This window comes from Dermacentor variabilis, chromosome 3, assembly GCF_050947875.1.
Source record: "Dermacentor variabilis isolate Ectoservices chromosome 3, ASM5094787v1, whole genome shotgun sequence".
NCBI lineage: Eukaryota > Metazoa > Arthropoda > Arachnida > Ixodida > Ixodidae > Dermacentor > Dermacentor variabilis.
In genome coordinates this window covers 97,427,484-97,445,486 of record NC_134570.1, presented here as the reverse complement: position 1 = coordinate 97,445,486, position 18,003 = coordinate 97,427,484, and the positions used below count along the sequence as shown (strand labels likewise).

General features: G+C 45.2%; 2 protein-coding genes across 3 annotated transcripts in view; one reads left to right on the top strand and one right to left on the bottom strand.

Annotated features, from left to right (window-relative positions):
* Positions 1–18,003, top strand: part of LOC142576075 (myb-binding protein 1A-like) — a 66,111-nt gene that overhangs the window by 28,928 nt on the left and 19,180 nt on the right. The window contains exons 12-20 of one of the 2 annotated variants that reach the window (XM_075686011.1): positions 4,867–4,937; positions 5,242–5,284; positions 5,417–5,509; positions 6,607–6,724; positions 9,644–9,828; positions 11,516–11,731; positions 15,482–15,557; positions 16,714–16,856; positions 17,557–17,696. In XM_075686011.1, the coding sequence (XP_075542126.1) occupies positions 4,867–4,937; positions 5,242–5,284; positions 5,417–5,509; positions 6,607–6,724; positions 9,644–9,828; positions 11,516–11,731; positions 15,482–15,557; positions 16,714–16,856; positions 17,557–17,696 (1,085 nt within the window). Of the gene's footprint in view, positions 1–4,866; positions 4,938–5,241; positions 5,285–5,416; positions 5,534–6,606; positions 6,725–9,643; positions 9,829–11,515; positions 11,732–15,481; positions 15,558–16,713; positions 16,857–17,556; positions 17,697–18,003 lie in introns of both variants that reach the window. The other variant, XM_075686010.1, reaches the window with a different exon arrangement.
* Positions 456–2,951, bottom strand: Ssrp (structure specific recognition protein). Its single transcript, XM_075686009.1, has one exon. The coding sequence runs from the start codon at positions 2,812–2,814 to the stop codon at positions 580–582; it is 2,235 nt and encodes a 744-aa protein (XP_075542124.1). The 5' UTR covers positions 2,815–2,951; the 3' UTR covers positions 456–579.

The window sequence follows — 18,003 nt, the reverse complement described above, 5'->3', positions numbered from 1 at the left end:
GTACTGCTTATTTCTTTCATCAAAAGTGCTTTGCATTCCACTAACTGAAGCCAGTCATCAGGCTTACAGTCATCATAAACCGACACACAAAAGGGAAATTGACACCTCTTATGTGTGGCTATATGAATGTATAGGGCTAAGTCTAGTACATGTACAACAAGTACCCAAGAAAATTCCTGGGAGGACTTCCACCATTGTACCTAAAGTAGCAGAACATTGATGTGTCATGTGGAGGTCGTGAATTTAGCTCCCACAGGTAGCAAGTTGTCATTCTGCCACTTTCAGCTCCCTTTACCTAATTAATTCTACAATTTCCTTAAATGGTGCAGTTAATTTCATGCAAGTATGTTTTTTTTTTTGGCTTCACATTTTTAATCTACTAGCAAAAAAGTGAGCCCTTAATATATGCAAAATAGTACATATACACAACTGAAAAGACATGCTTACTCAATAGATTTTGAGACGTGTTCAATAAGGTTTATATACAATTGTACATACATAAGTGTGCAACAAAAGCTGTTTGCAAAAACATGAGAATTCAAAAATGGAAGAATGGTAAAGGAGAAAACATGAGCACAATCAGTCATCATCACCGCTTCCTGACATGTTCTCATCCCCTGAAGAAGCAGGAGTGCTTGCCGATGCCTCTTCCTCGTCCTCAGACTTAGCACGAACAGGTGAACTTTTGGGCGATTCTGCAGGTGATCCTGCAGGCGATCCTGCAGGTGATTCTTTAGGCTCTTTCTTGACCTTCTTGCTTTTCTCATCATCACTACTGCCCGAGCTACTGATGTACTCCTTGCTCTTGAAATTTCCCTTTAGGGGTGACGACGACGACGTGGGCTTCGGTTTAGGTGTGCTCGCCGGTTTGCTCTTTTTGACAGGCTTTTTGTCCTCTTTCTCGTCGTCGCTCTCCTGGGGTCGGTCCTTCAGACTAGCCTGATAGGCAGCCATGTCTTCCTTGTACTTAGCTGCAGCTTCGACAGCCTGTTCCTCCCACTTTGACTTGTCTGTCACCTCTTTCCAGAGCTCGCCAGCACGCTTGGTCACATCAGTGATGCTGAAACCTGGGTTGTCCTTCTTGATCTTGTCACGGTTTTCGGCAAGCCACAGGAAGTAGGCACTCGGTGGCCGCTTGGGCTTGTTGGCATCACGCTCCTTCTTTGGGCGACGTGGTTTTCTTGGTTTCATGCCAGGCTCCCTGACGGTTTTGGCACTCTTCGGCTTCTTTTCCTTCTTTGGTTTGTCGCGTGTTTCACTGCCGCTTCCACTACCACTGCCCTTTCCTCCTCCACTGCCAGCCTCACTGTCCGAGCTAGACTCTACATTGCTATCAAACTCCTCAGCCACTTCACTGCCAGACTCGCCGGGGTTGAACGATTCGTCTGAGGATTCATCAGAATCCACTTCGTCCCTCTGGCGGCCTTCGTCTTTGACTCTGGCCAAGTAAGCGTCAGGGGCATCCTCTGCATCAGAGTCAATAAGCTCGTCATCCTGGTAGTTTGGCTTTTCCTTGGTAGTTCCGAGCGACCCACGGTTCTTGATGCGGAGCTTCTTGTCACTCACATAGTCGAAGAGCCTCCCGTACTCTTCCTTCTCGATGCTACTAAATGTGTGGACGAGTCCACTCTTGGCCTCCACCTCGAAGTCGAATGACCGCGTGCTCCCACCGCTACGTGCGAAGTTGACGCAGGCAATCTCGTCGAAACGAATGTGTACGGGCGGCTTGTGAATGTATATGAATCCCCGTTCGAGTGGGTAGAGCAGTCCGTTGCCTGCCCTGTACGAACAGGTGATGCAGTTGGTGCCCCCGTGGCCCTTGAAGTTGCCTGGCACAGTGATCTTCCGCTGCACCACAGCCTTCATGACGCGGCTGATGACCTCGAACGTGGGGCCCGACATGTTCTTCTGCAGCTTGTCTTCAAACTTCTCCTGGATGTCGGCATCCGACAGCGCCAGCTCGATGCTCGTCTCTTCTTCCTTGTTGAACAGAAGTATGAGAAAGTGATAACGTGTCTGGCCCTGCTTGATTGGCGGATCCAGACTGAGCACGAAGAACACCTGGCGGTTGTCCTTGTGCGGCAGCAGGAACAGGCGCAGCACCGTCGTGAGCGGGATCTTGTAGTCGAACGTTTTGCCGTGGAGCTGGATGAAGGACGGGAAGATCTTGATGTCGTAGCGACCGCGAGGCGTGAGGCATTGTAGCTCCTTGAAGGTGACCATGGCGTCTCCCGTCGCCTGGATGATGCTGGCCTTGGAGAGCACGTTGTTTCGGAAGGCCTGTATCGCGTCCATGTCCGAGTTTGGGTCGGTCGGGATGTGAAAGCGCAGCTCCATCAGTGACACGGCCGCGTCGTCGTTCTGGTGGAACTCGAGCGTCACCTCGTTCTTGGCCGTGGTGCAGTGCGAAACGTTGCCCAGCGGGATCTCGTAGGCCGAGCTCTTGTCCACGTCGAACGAGAGGACGCTGCCTTCGAAGCGCGCCGTGCCCCAGTTCCAACCCTTGAGGCACAGCTCGCGCGACGCGAGCGGGAGCTCGAAGTGATGCTGGAAGAACTTGGCGAGGCGCTCCTGCTCGTCGTCTTGGAAGCCGCCGAAACGGTACATGCCGCCCGTCTTCATCATGATGCGGAGCCCGTAGCCGGCGCCCAGGCGCTGCCAGCTGATGCTTTCCATCTCGGAGCCCTGCACTTGCTCCACTTTTCCCGTCTTGCTGTTTTTGAAGACGACTCCCTGGTTGGTCATCTTCAGTCGGCCCGACGTCATTGCGCCGCGGTCCTCCTTGAAAACGTCGGGAAACTCGAGAAAGTCCATGCTGCCGCTTTGCGAGATTATCGAGGCTGTTTGACAAACACGTGCGTCGGCGACCGGCTTTGTGGCGCCGTTGTTTGCGCGGTATGAGGCGCCCTTTTCGCTCGTAAGCCTACGAAGCGCGCTGCACAGTGTTTGTGACATTGAAGGAGGTTTCCGATAAATTTAGCCGAAATGGGCTGCTTTGGCTTTTCGGCTTTGCGCTCGTTTGCCGCTAGGGCGGCTTGGCGCGTGTTTTAAATTTCCGTGGTTGCTGTTAACTAGTTTAGGAACTAAAGTTTATTTTCTCTCCCTCTCTCTCTCTCTCTCTCTCTCTCTCTCTCTCTCTCTCTCTCTCTAGTTGGCGCGAACTCGAAACCTTTATTACTGAGTATTTCCCGTTCTTTCTTTTTCTTCTGTAAAATTACATATAATGCACAGAGTTAGCCTTCAAATTGTGTTAACAATATCAGCAAGTCCAAGCTAGTTCTGCCTTTTTTTTCTTCAGAATGCTGCATTTGAATCACACGGTAAAAATGCGTGATTAGAAGCTTAGAAAGCATGAAAAACAGGTCATGCTCTCGGCATGTAGCTTGTTTCTGCTAAAGAAAACGATTTCCTGGCAGCTCGCTGCCTGAATTTTGGTTTGGGCTTCTGCTTCTAGCGGCACATCTGATTTGCTACGTTTTCTAGTGTACTTATAACGCAAACACTGTTTTCCTTCAGGTTTAGTGCCAGAGCATGCTTGCGAATGGTACACTGCACCAAACTTACTGCACTGGTCAGGCTTAAAGGACTGAATATCACATCCAGGGCACAGCAACGGTGCGTCAGCTTTCTTTAATGCTGTTAGGGCGTCACCTTCGGTGGCCACGAAAAAATCATCAACCTTGATGTTGCGGCAGTATATGCGCCACAATGAAATTTCTGGCTGTTCCTATGTCAGTTCATAGCACACTGTGAATGGGACATGCTTAATAACAAACCCATCTCCTGTTTCCACGCTAACATGCCATCCAAAGCAAAGCGCTCCTGGCTCATCTGATAACACAATTCTGCTACAAAAAGTTGAAGGTGGTGAAACATTGCTGAACTGCTGCAGGGACATCTCCAATGCTGGTTGTACGTCATTGCCTTCAGAGAGTTCGCAGTCAGGTGTGCTTTCACATAAAGCTTTGCACTTTGATGGTGGTGGATGGTGGCTGGCGAGATCTCTCTGCTTTCTTTTTTTCGGAACAGGCTTTGTCAGATATTTAGGTGCATCAGGGAATATAGTCGGCACAGCATCATCAGTAAGCACTGGCCGTTCGCGTTCAGGCTTGGTAACCTTTCCATTGATCACATGCTTAAATGTTCTCTGTATGTAGCATTCATCAAAATGACAAGAACACACTACGCATGTATTGTTGAGTACCTTGTCATCTCGTTTGATGTTTCTGGCCCGTGTTTGCAAGCGAACAGGATTGGCAGGGGCTCAGAACAATGACACCTGTTCCTCTGACGACTTGTACCCACCCTTGCACAACTGCCCAAAGCACGACCTACTCTTACAAGCAGGCATGGTCACTCACATTCGATACAGACCAAAGTTGATGTTCGAAACTGCTCGATCATACAACGCAGCAGCACAAGGTCAAAGCGCACAGTCACAGCAGAAGCACACTGCTGGCAGTCTGCCTCGTTACCACGCCGGGCTGTGCACCAACTTGCTAGTGCACCAGAGGGCTGCAACATTATCTGGCGGGCAGATCCGGACACATTTCGCTTTGCCCACTGGGGGCGTCGGCCGCTCAAGACACTAGAAAGCCCTTTCTAGCCTCTCTACTACTGCAGCTGCACTCCCGTTTCATGAACTATGGCTCTCTTCCATCTTCAGATTTTTTTTTACATTGCTTTATGCATCCAGTTTTGCAGGTAAAAATGATCAATACTAACATGTGTTATGTGTGTAAATTTCGTTGTGTGTGTGTATGTAAGAGAGAGCGAGAAAAAAATTTGCCTAAAGTCTGGCAAGTTATGTGTTCAAAATTGTTAAATGTCATAGGTCACACAGATGACATCACTTTCATTTCACAGGCAAAGCCAGAGTGTGTCCAGTGGTATGCGGAATTCCTGAAAGATATTGCACGACTAGAGGACAGGGAAGGGTAAGCATGGATTCAGATTTCTGCACTGAGTGCAGCTATCACTTCATTATGCTTGTCGCATTCAGTTTCATCCCCTTCAGTGTGTTTCATCATCACCGTGTCAAACTTTTTTACACTGTTCCTCCCACCGCTTCTCATCATAAAACTACTCTGGACCTGTAAGACAACTAGAGTAATGACATAAGTGTGACGTGCCAAACCTTTCATTCTACTACTGGTCTGCTCACAAAATAGTTTTCCTTAATTCCATGTGCTCCTTGCCCTCATTGCTTTTCTCTGACTGATTAGACTGTTGCACTTTCAGGCCACAACATCTTCTGAAACCTCAGCGTGAAGCCTTTGAACAGGTTTGTTGGCATGTATTCTTGTAAGTTGAATGATTTGCTTTCTGCCCATTTCGTTTGTTTGTTGCTGTGCCACAACATATAGTGTCCCCATTAATTCTCATTCTTACCCTTTTCATTGCCTTACCTGCGCAGCTTTCGAACTTGCTCCACCTTCCGACCATGGCTGCTGACATGGACTTTAGGGCTGACACTGTTCACTTCCTGCTTGATGCCTACACTGCAAGGGTCAGCAGCAAGGACAGCTCTCAAGTATGCCACCATCTTGTGCTCATTGTACTTCCTCTGAACACATGCATTGCACTTGGGGTGTGCAGTGGCATGTTGAAAACCTAGTATTAAGTCGTAAGGTTCTAATTCCGTCCTGCGCTTCTGATATCCAATATTATAATAACATTGGAAGGCTCACACATGTTAATATTTAGGCCTTGTGCGTATATTTGCTACATGTTACAAGTGCACTAGAGTTTCTGTGTCAGCACGGACTTCTAACCCGTCGCAGCAGCTCAGTGGCTATGGCATTACGCTGCTCGCTGCTGAACACGAGGTCGTAGGTTCGACTGCGGCCGCGGTGGCAGCATTTCGATGGAGGCTGAATGCAAAAAAACTTGTGTTCTATGCCTTCGGCAAATATGCACCAGACGTGCTATGGGTGCGCATTAAAGAATCCGAGGTGGTCAAAATTATTCCGCAGTCCTCCACTATGGTGTGCCTCATAGTCAGATTGTGGTTTGGCATTTAAGACCCCAGAATTTCAATTAACTTAAAGTAGTGTGCTTTGCACTGTTGGGTCGCAGTTCTCAAGTTCGCAGTCCTCTTTCCCATGGTCGCTTTCACTGCCCATTGAACATATGAGCGCTGAAGCTGCTCATGGGCTCCTTCAACTGCACTTGAAACCAGTCCCGTTTGAGTAAATGAGATGTTTTGTGTTGCAAGTGACATTAACAACTAGTAGGGTAAATTGCAGCTGGAATCCTCAATTTAGAAAAGGTGATCGATTGACAAAATAAGAATAGTAATGTAGTAAATACTGGTAAGTAATGCAGTGGACCCTGCTGGTGTATGTGAACTGTTCTTTAAGGCAATTGAAATGTTTTCCTCATGTGACGGGCTTTACTGTGCCAGAAACTTCTTTGTGTGTTGCGAATTGTGGAAGAGCTGCAAACATATATAGATCAGTTCTAGTAGACAATTGTATGTTTCTTTTTCTTTCTCTCACTTTCTACATTACTTACATTCCTGTGTCCTTGGCGGTTTCATCGAATACATAATTGCCTTTATTCTGTTCTGTGTAAAGTGAGTGCCACTACTTGTCTGCTGTCCAGGGTGAAGCCGTGCGGAAGTTGTTTCAAAGTGCAGTCTTGAAGAGTATCGTGCCCTTGAAAAAGACAAAGCTCACCGAATTTGTGGACTTCCTTTCATCACTTCTGCTTCGAACCAAAGGTAAGTGCACCTGCCATTATTTTGTTTTGGTGTCTGTATTGTACACCGAGAAGAGCAAAAACGGCAATATCTCTAGCATCTGAGGTGGGCAGCGATGAAAGTAGTGCTGAAGCATGGGACTAAAATAGAAAAACACTGTTACAGGTGTCGTTTTTCTATGCTCATGTTTTAGCACTGCTTGTTTCAAGACATTGACGGAATTAGGCCTGTTGTAAACGTCCTAGTTGTGAAATAAAATGCCGTGGGCAACTCCCGATAGCACTCTTCAGCAGTAAATTTTGAGAGCCATTGTTGTAGTTACGGCTCCGGTAGACTTGTTTAGATCGAATAAGGGGCTTGAACACTGCATCCTCTGTTTTGTGCAGTCTACCTTAGAGCTATGTACATTCAGTATTGTTCCAATTAAAGGGGCCCTGAACCACTTTTTAATGAAAGGAAGAAATGCATTTGAGATTAAATTACACTATTTCAGAAATACTTTGCCACAAGAAGTCCTTCAATGCATTCAGCAAAAGCGGAGTTAATGGCAGACAAACATACCGTTTGCGGTGCTTCCACTCCTTCTTCAATGATTTGCACTGCGAAGGTTATGGCGGAGCGGGGTGTGCTCCACAAGGCTCCAGCTACTGAACGTCACCATGGTGTAGTTAAAATTTGATTTTGAATGTTCAGATAGAGTCCACTACTTCCGATTTTGGCGCTTACGATGAGCCAAACATGTAAGACGCGGTTGTCCTCAGTGAGCCGCAGTGTGCTCAGCCAGTGGACTCATTGTGGCACCCTGCAGTGGCCACGGTATCTATGCTACATAGCAGACCGCAGCTACATGCAACTGCAGCATTTGCTTTGTGAACGGCAGGGCTAGAGTGCGAGCTCGCATTCATGTCCACTTGTTTGGCTGCGTTATGTGGTGCGGACCGGCTTTGTCCTGCACCAGCTTGGCCGAGGGATAGTAGCCGCATCCAACTTGCGCATTTTGAAGTGCTCTCATTACGGAGCAAAGCCTGCCAAGCTGTCTGACCAGGAGCAGCCAGGAGTGAGCGCGTACTGGCAAGCATGCGTGTTGTCTAACCTTAATAAGTTTCGCGTGGTTTGAGGTTAGTTGAGTCGTCAAAACTAGTCGAAATAGCGAGACCCGATGGCTACGAGACCAATAAGCAGGGTAGCCATACTATTCCTACGCAGACAGCCGCGGCCGAACGGGAGAAGGCGATAGTCGTCTTCTTCCGGCAGTATGTAATTATTATCAAAATTCGAAAGAATATATTCGCTTACTTCAGCCTGTTTATTAAACTGCATCAGTAAATGTACACAGTAACAGTAGGAAGAAGCACACTGATCAAAACACCGATCTTGATCGATGTCAGCTATCGGCCGATAGCCATGTATAGGAATCTGCTGTATTATGAAATCCAAATGGCTTGATACACATGCCTCACAAGGATAGGTTACATATGCAATGCATGCAACTGTGTCTGGCATGGAAGTGTCCAGGCCTGTTTGCACCCTTGGCTTTAATGTCATGTGCGTGGCATTGCTGCTATGGAACCTACTGAGCAGCTCCTAAGACCATGTCCCAAATGGCTTAAATACATGCTTCACAAAGCTAGGCTACTCATACACCCGTTGACTAACTGTGGTCGAACAAGGAATGTCACAGACACCATTAACACTCCTTGTTAAACCTCTGTTAATTATATCAAGCCTGAATCTTCCCACAAACATCTCTCTTGATTGGATACATACATGATGTGTTATCTTTCGATAGAGTATCCAGGTCAGAATGTTCACGACCAGTCTGTACTTGAATCCTTGTGATGCCGCTATGCCCACAAGCACTGATCTAGTTTTTTTGTGTGACTGAGAGTGCTCTGGGCTGGTAACTTTAGCAATGACAGCGTTTATGTAGCCAAGAAAGTGGGAGTGGACAACTGCCACCATAGCTCATTTGGTAGAGCACTGCATATGTCATTAAAAGGTTTGGCTCCAACTTGTTGCCTTTCTTTTGTGGCCCTATCATTTCTTTCCATTTAACAAGAATATGATGGTAAACATGCATTTACCTTCCCCTACAGTTACTACTGTACCTTGCTTCATAATTAGCAGGTGTTGCTCGGAGCTGTTCAAGTAGTGCCGTTGTAGAAGTCTCAATTCGTGCACCTCGCAGAGCGATTTCTTTTTAGCTCGCAGCGCTTTCTATAGAATAGATACCTTATATATTACACCTACAACTTGTGAATATAATGTTTGTGCCAAATTACATATTATTTGTGCACCTTATTGCTGCTAGTAATACACGATGTACTATGTTTTGGTTGTGAACGCGAGCAATGCACTGTAACTGCTGGCCACAGAAATGTGTCACTGTGCTCGTCCAGTGGTAAATAAATATGTTTGGATCTCTGACACACTATATTTAGTAGCGAATGTGAGCAGTTGAGTCTCTAGCCTTTGTAGCATTGACTGCTATTTGTCAATTTTGTCAAATTTTGTCAATATTTTTCCAAGTTTCTGCATTTGTTGCTTTATATTGATACATGCATATTGCATGTTTCTTGTGGCTGATGCACGCGGGTGCCCCGACGAAGACAATGAACGCTCTCTGGCTCTCGAGCTGTAAGCTGAACTGGCTAGCGCTGCGTTATCCTTTGTAAATACACTTTGTAAATAGTCTCCAGTTCTTATTCCTTCGTTTGCGTAACAATATTATTGTCAGTTGACTAAAAATAAAGCATTCCAGCTTCCCTCATTCATCTTGCACTAGGAGTATAGCTAGTTTTGTGGACACAAATTAAATAATTCCTTAGGAAACATGCAATGTGGGCACTCATGCCAGGGACCCACATTTGCATGTACTAAGTATTTTTTAAAAAATGGTTTTAATTATTATTATTATTATTTGTTTTTTGTTGTTGTCAGCTTCTTTAGGAGATCGGGCAAGCACGGACATCAAAAAGTGCCTCAAGAAGACCAAGCACATGTTGGAAAGGCTTGACTCTGCGGCCGGCCTGGACGAACCCGTGGCAACAGCTTTTAAGGTGCTGCTGCTGTACCTCACCATCCTGACTGCACTGGGAATCTCTGATGACCTCTCATCTCTGCAGGTGAGGGACCACTTTTTGCAATATGAGTTTTTTTCTGGAATCTCATTTATGATAAAAACAGCTTTCCATGTGTGGCAAAAATTACAGGCACAAACACAAGTTGGTGTTCTATATATCCATATTATACTCTAATGCTACACTGAAATGGGGCTAGTTCTCACAGATTCTTCTTAGGAAGCCTGTGCTTGGAGGATTAATTTTTGTTAACAGGGTTACCGTACTTACTTGAATCTAACGCGCAGTTTTCTTCCGATGTAACGGGCCTAACAATTGGGTGCACATTAGAATCGAGTACGACCCTGAATCGAAGTTACCATATCACCATCGGCATTTCAAAATGGCCGCCTCATACATGCTTCTAGCCTAGCTGCCGTAGCTTTCTCCATGTGCTGTAGTACGTGTGTTTGGGCAATGCTTGCTTCAGCTTAGGTTAGTGCACTGTCCGTCTTCCCATTTTCTGAATTTGCTTTATCAGCATGGAAGTGCCAACTGCAATGACATGTCGAGTTCATCACGTTGCCGCAATTAAAAGGAAAGCGATCACGTGATTGGAGACTGACTGAAATCGGGCCGTATCACGGGTGTTTGGAGTTCCCGAAACTTGCGTGTGGGACTGGGGGCAAACAGGAGAGACATTCTACACCGGTGGCTGCTAGGTACGACAAGGCTGCGTGGCCTCTATCTTGAAAGCGACCTGCAGCGGAGACAAGAGTCTACGTATCTAAGCGCACTGCGCTGTGTTCTCTTCGCTTAGTTCGCGTCGTAGCGAGAGGCCTCACAAAGTTCAATTCCCTCGCTCCTGCTACTACCGCACTTCCTCACTACAGCTTTTAAAAAGTTTCCGCAGTCATTGAGTGAGACATATTCATGCTTGTGTGTGCATGACACTATGCTTGTTAATTTGGTTAGTAAGCGAATGTTTAAAAGGTTATACAGCCGATAAAACTACTGTCCTTACTTTTCGTGTAGCTGTTTACTAATTTGCTATTGTAATGGATGCTTCGCCTTTCGCGCGAAACTGTGACTTTTTTATTTATCGCAACTTTAGTGCATTGGGAGTAAATCATAGTTTTTTTCCAAATGAGAGAAAGTTGTATTTCTGTATGAGAGAAGGAGGTGTGCGGTACTCTAAAGGACTTTTCTTTCTTTAGGTCACGGCAAATGGGTGCAAGTTGAAATTGAGGGCGTTTTATCCCCCCCTTTTTTTTCGTCTCGAAAAACAGGCGCGCATTACAATCGAGGGTGCGTTAGAACCGAATAAATACGGTATCTTAGCACTTTACTTAAGGTAAAGGTCCTGGAAGCAAGGGCTGTTGCTTTTTCTCTGACAGGGCCTTGGTCACTAGATCAGTCGCACACATTCTAAGGCAAGTTGTACAACATGTTGGTTTCTGCTCAACGTAAACAAATGCGTTTAAGGCGATGAAGTTCACGCATTGCTTTGTCGTTGTCTTTATGTCTTCAGCTGCGTTGTGCTACTAAATACTTTACGTGCTGTCTGCTTCTTGTGTGTATGAAATTGCCCAAAGCTTTAGCACCACCGTTGCCGCCACTGTGGAGGCGCCTGAAGCTGTCACCACCACTAACACCGCTACCACTGCGCTAACTAGGAGCACGGTATAGAGGAAGACATCAATACGAGGCCGCAATTCGGCTTTGTGACTGGTCTCTCGCTTCCTCTTTGCAGGAGGTGTGCAGCTCTGCCCGAGATCTGCTGAGCGAAACATCTGAGGCAGAGGGAGGCGCGGAGGAAGGGCACAAGGCCAAATGGGTGCAGCTTGTCGTGGACCTGGCGCTTAGCATGCTGTCCATGCAGAGCCTGCACGTGCGTGCCATCGCCACAGCTGCATTTGCACTCCTTCACAACCAGCTGTCCGACGAGTCACTGGCCCTGCTGCTTGATGTGAGTTTGTGTGCTGGCAGCGCAATGTGCACCATCACTTGCTTGACATCACCTTTCTTGTCTTGCGCAACCCATTAGCGATGACGTTAGGAAGGCCTCAAGTTGTTTGTATAAATTAGAGCACATATGGACAGATGCTGCATACTAATTCATATGTGCAAACCTCGTTATGAGCCATTGGCATCTCTCAGAAAGCGTTACCTTAGGACTGTAGCCAGCCTTGTTGACGGACCCACAAGGATTGTTTTTATTGCATAATGGTCGACTGGAAATGAGACTTTTGAGAACCTCAACTCCTAGATAGTGCATAACTTGCGTTAACATCTCGTGCTGCTGCTTATTGTTGTGGTTTGAATCTTGGCCGCCACCTCATGCTGATGGCGCAGATTTCAAAAATGCACATGTACTTAGATATAGGCGCATGCTAAGGAACCCCAGGTGGCCAAAATTTATGCAGAGTCCTCCATTACGGCGTCTCACACAGTCCAAGTGCTATGAGAGAATGGCAGCAAACCAGACCCCATTGGAAATTTTAGTTATACAGTACACACTCTGGCAGTTGTTAAGTGCCGCCACTTTACCATAAGAATTTTCATATTGGTTCATTATTAGAGGAGACAGTAGGAGAAACTGAAATGTTTTGTTGCCGTGCTGTCAGGAGGCAAGCTTCACTGCCAGTGTGGACACCCTGTCCCTTCGTTTCGACTAGCATCTACGAACAACATTTCTTCCTTGCCTTCTCCACTGCTGGAGCTGAGGGGCTGCGACACATTACGTCATGAGCCCTGTCTCTTACTTTTTTTTTCCTCTGCTCCCTCCTCCCCAACTAGCATACACTTTTTTTTTGCTGCACAGTGCACTTTCGTTGGCTATCTTGAGAGGAAAGGCGCACAGGCTTTCCTTTGAAATTTAAGCAGTTTTCATGCTGCATAGTTGTTTTATACTTTGTAGACATGATTGTCAGCGTGTGATCTATGTGCTGTGCTTGTCTGTTTGCGACGCTCAAGCTTGGTGACGGGCCCTTCAAAACCAGTTAATCAATCATCTCTTGGCCCTACTTCTGTTATCATTCCTTTTTCCTTTTCTCATTTCCACTACTCCAGCCCATGCCAAGCATCAGGCCGGGGCTTTATGCATTGGGCTGATCTCCTAGCTTTCCTTGAAATAAATTTTCTCTCTCTTGTGAAAGTCATTTAAAGCAATGTGAGAAGCTATGTTTAAGAGATTTTTGCTTCAGCAAAAATCAGCAATTGTGAGTGAAGCTTCTGTAGTAGAGCAGCTCAGGCCACTTCAGCTTTCAACATGGTGGCTGTTCTAAAAATTGGGATAGTTCACGTTGATTATGTGGTGGGTGAGGAGGGTTAGAAGTTCAAGCACACTCTTTCATTTGGTCTCCAATTGAAAGACTAAGTTGAACATTTGAACAGTTTGTATTTAACAGACATAAAGAAATGGAAACTGCCATAAAATTGTTTGTAATATTGATGGCCCACTGCCTTCTACAAGTTCATAAACAGTGTCAGTGCAGTTGTTTCAAGCGTGATTTGTAACCAGTTGTCCGGTGTGTACATGAGAAAATTACTAGGGATGTGCAAATATTTGAAAATTTCGAATGCCATTAGATATTGTGTTTTTAATGTTCGTATTCAATTCGGAAATTAGGCATTCAAAATTTTTCGTATATTCGGTTGGGTACGAATATTCGAAACAAATTGAATATATTGCTGGCTGTGCAGGAGCAGACACGGTTATTAGCGTTTGTTTCTATCTAATCTAAGAATAAGGCGTCTGATGTTGTGTTGAATCTGACGACCGTTTCGTGCTACTAGCGAAATTTTGCCTGTAAAACTCACTCAGCCACTGAATGTCTAAGATATGCGAAAAAGCCAGCCGCTCAGCAGCAAGGGGTGCAGGGTTTCGGACAGTGAGAGCGTACTTAGAGCGGAACGAAAGTGGGTAGGGTCAACTGCGCAAAAGAATCTAACTGCAATAGGAAGGCTCTTTCTGGGCCGATCCTCAGCAAAAAATATGCCAGCTCACAACTGCATTCTCATGTCGCGCCTCCGTGCAACGTGTCGCGCGCCTGTCACAGCAATTCAGATAAGGGCAATGGCGGATCTGCTAACCGCAGTGCGCGCCCGATACACGTCGTCTGATTTTGTGCCAGTTTCGTGCTGCTGGCGTAATTTCGCCTGTCAGATGTGCTCTGCCACTGCACGCTAAAGCTGTGCGGAAAAGCCTGCATATCACTACCAAGATGCACATTTTTTTTTTTTATGTGCCTTTGTGGTACAGATATCGCAGGTAACGGGTGTTCCGCGATGGGCATTGCCACGATGCCTGCACACATCTCAGTGTACTAAAACCGAGTATGATTGCATTTCACATGCTTACTTAGACTTATAATGAAAACTTCTCTTTACATGCAATGGAAGATGCCTTTCCTCTTCTTCCTGTTGTATATAATGTAGTGAACCTCACATTATATTGGTGGTTGTGCTATGTTCTTGCAAATGCAGTACTTTGACAACAGTGAGTCGGTCAGATGTCCCGCACTGAAGGAAAGCAACAGAAGCAGCTTGCTGCACAAGCTGGGCTGCAGAAGACTTGCTTGCATGTGGCACAAAACATAGGAAAATGGAAAGACAATGTTCTTGGCAGTTATGTTATAAGCAACACCCATAACAAACAGTACAGCGCAACTTTGTTTCTGTTAGGTGGGAGTGCAGCTCTTTCCTTGCTCATTATGGTTAGTTTTGTAGCCCCAATTTCCAAATAGATGAAAATGCGATGAGTGACAGCTGGAACAAAGTCAGATGCCTCCACGTTTATGGGCCTTTAATTTGATGTTGTATAATTAGGCAGAGGTTGGTGAGAACACACAGCTAGTGGGTATTACTCAATTTTCCAAGTTAACAAGAGTGAAATACACAGTCTTTGAGCATAACGGCTTACTAGTCCAGTTTGTGTGAATGCAGCTCTTTCCTTGCTCATTATGGTTACTTTTGTAGCCCCAATTTCCAAATCCTGAGCTTATTGCTTGACAGAAGATGCGATGAGTGACAGCTGGAACAAGGTCAGGTGCCTCCACGTTTATGGGCCTTTAATTTGATGTTGTATAATAAGGCAGAAGAGATTGGTGCGAACACACAGCTAGTGGGAATTACTCAATTTTCCAAGTTAACAAGAGTGAAATACACAGTCTTTGAGTATAACGGCTTACTAGTCCAATTTGTGTGAATGCAGCTCTTTCCCTGCTTGTTATGGTTACTTTTGAAGCCCCAATTTCCAAATCCTGAGCTTATTGCTTGACAGAATATGCGACGAGTGACAGCTGGAACAAGGTCAGATGCCTCCACGTTTACGGGCCTTTAATTTGATGTTGTATAATAAGGCAGAGATTGGTGCGAACACACAGCTAGTAGGAATTACTCAATTTTCCAAATTAACAAGAGTGAAATACAGTCTTTAAGTTTAACGGCTTACTAGTCCATTTTTTTTGCCATTCACAATGGAATTGCAATGTTCCAACAGGTTAAAATAACCAAACTTGCTAATAAATGCATGTGTATATCAGTATTTGATATTCTGCTCAATAATTGAAGCTGAGTTTTGTATTCGATCCATATTTGAAAATTTTGATATTCAGCCATCCCTAAAAATTACAAATGCTGGAATCATCAGTGTACATGTAAATTTTGTTGTGCAGCAAATTTATGGCACATGATTCTGTTCATTGTTTCTATGCAGGTCTTTTCTCCGAAAAGAAGTGGTGATGAGAAGCAAGAAGAAGACAGTGATGCTGATGGTGAAATGGATGATGGTGGTTGGTGGCTACATTATTTCTTTTAGGCAAAGCGTTCTTTGCGAACTACTCCATCATTTGACAACTCATCGTCATTCTCATTGTGAAGTGTCTCAGCGAGTAGGAGCTGTCGTACCTCTAGCCACAAGAACAGATTTTGTTGTGATGCTTTGCACGCTTCCACGAATGAGAGTGGAGAGTTCAGTCACATGACACAAAGCTTGGTTACCTGCAACACCACCTGATAGTGTTGCCCTCCATGCATCACGGATGGCTGGTGACAAACATGCCATGCGTTTCCAGCTGGCAGTGGCTCTGGTGCTGTACCAAGCTGGCTATCTTTCCACAGTGCCAGGAATGCTTTCGGCTGTGTACCTCAACGTATGTTATTCAAAGACATGCAAAATCTTGTGAAGATTGTACATAGTATCACTGGAAATGATTACTTGAGTGTACAGCCTCTGAATAGAACTATGACAGTTTCTCCGCGAAGTATGCCATGACTGTTATGGGCAGGTTACAGAATGCGTCCGTCGCCAAGAATTACTGCATGTTTCTTATTGTGACCTGTCGTTTTGCCTTGTTGGCTAATGAAAGCTTTGGTCGTACCGATTTCCATAGTGCATGGGATCTGCTATTTTTGTCCTGGAGGAGTGCTCTAATCTATTCTTGGACTAGTACTCTTCCAGTTTAGCCCACTGGTTGCAGATGCAAAGAGTGCAATTTGAAAAAGGATACAATTCTTGAACAGGGTAAATTTGTGTGTAATAGGAACAACTGTTGTCAAATATAGCTTTGCCGCATTGGACAACTTAATGTAATTCCCTTGCTATGGTCTGCTTGTTCATTTTAATGTAATAAATAGCTTGAGTTGGCAGCATTGCATGTATACTGTGTTACGAAGTGCAGGATCTTTGTGTAGGAAACTTCTTCACCATGTAGGCATTTAATTTTGAAGCTGTTGTTTCCCGAATCAACCTAGTACCAGCTGTTGTAAGCATCAAGAACAGATGTTTGACAGTGTGTTAAAAACTGGCATTGCTCGTTGCAGAGAATGCCGCTTAAAGGGGAAGTTTAAAAGGATGTTTTGCGTTAACTATTTAAAAAATTTTTTCATTGCAACCTGCAAGCAACGTTACATGGTGAAATATGCTCAGGATCACTTTTCTTTTTTCAGGTGCTGAAGATGGCGAGTCCGAGAGTGAGGAAAGTGATGAAGACAGTGATATAGAGGATGAAGAGAACTGTAACTCAGATGAGGAACTGAGGTCAAGGCTAAGGGCAGCATTGGGAAATGCAGCTGCGGATGAGGAAGATTCAGTATGTTCCTTATCCTTTATTTCTTTACAGTAAGGGCTTGTTAATTCACAGCTCGTTAATTCGAAATTTTGGATAATTCGAACTAGTCATTGCGGTCTGTCCAACAATGCATTGAAAGCAATATGTAACGCATCCCACTAATTCACACTGAAATCCGCTCCACCACTGATAATTTGGATTTCATGCCATAGTGGATGGGAAGAATGCTAGTGCATGGGAGCACGTTGGCGACACGTAGCGTGAGCGCATGTGCGCACATGCTACGTCAGATTATATATGCGCCTCAACCGATCGATTTTTTTTTTCTGACTTTCGTTAGTTCAAATTTTGTACAATTCGAATTTTCGTAGCATCCCCATGGAATTCGAACTAACGAGCTTTTACTGTATTGCTCAAGTTTAAACCATCATGCCTGTAGGCCTCAGTGCAATGCACTGCTGTCTCAGTGTCATGGTGCAGGGACAGATATGAAGAGTCTGGTATGTCTTATTGCTTACAATTATCACTGTGCTGTAGGATTTCAAGCACGAACCCATTCTGTCATGCATTGAATATGTAGGAACTGTTTGCATTCTGGATGTGCATTTGAAATTTGTATTGCTTCGCAAAACTTCTTTCTTCAGTGTTTTTAATTTTTGTTTCTTTAATGAGTGATGTAAAGGAGTAGCAGTTCATATGCATTTTATTGCACTTCTTTCAGAGTGCTGAGGAGGTTGTGCCAACGGATGAGCAGATGTTTGAGCTAGACGGGGCCATTGCGGAAGCATTCCGAGGTAGACTACGTCCTGCCAACAAAGAGAAGAGCAAGGAACGGACAGTCGGGATTCATTTTCAGACCAGGTAGGCAGACATTCTTCACCTGGTGTTCCTTCGCGCCGAATGGTGGTACTCATTGAAAGCACTGGCTTGCAAATTTGGCATGCATCGGAGGAGTGCACCTCGAGCATTTTTCAGTTGGAGAGAATGTAGAGGTGCATCAGGTCAGGCTGTTTGCTGCTAGGTATTCGGTGCTTCCCGACTCATACACTTGCAGGGATGTACAGTCAAAACCACTTATAACAATATTCAAGTGCCACAAAAAGTCCATTGTTATAATCGATAGTTGTTATAACTGGGTTGCATGAAGAAAAAAAATCAAAATAGGGGA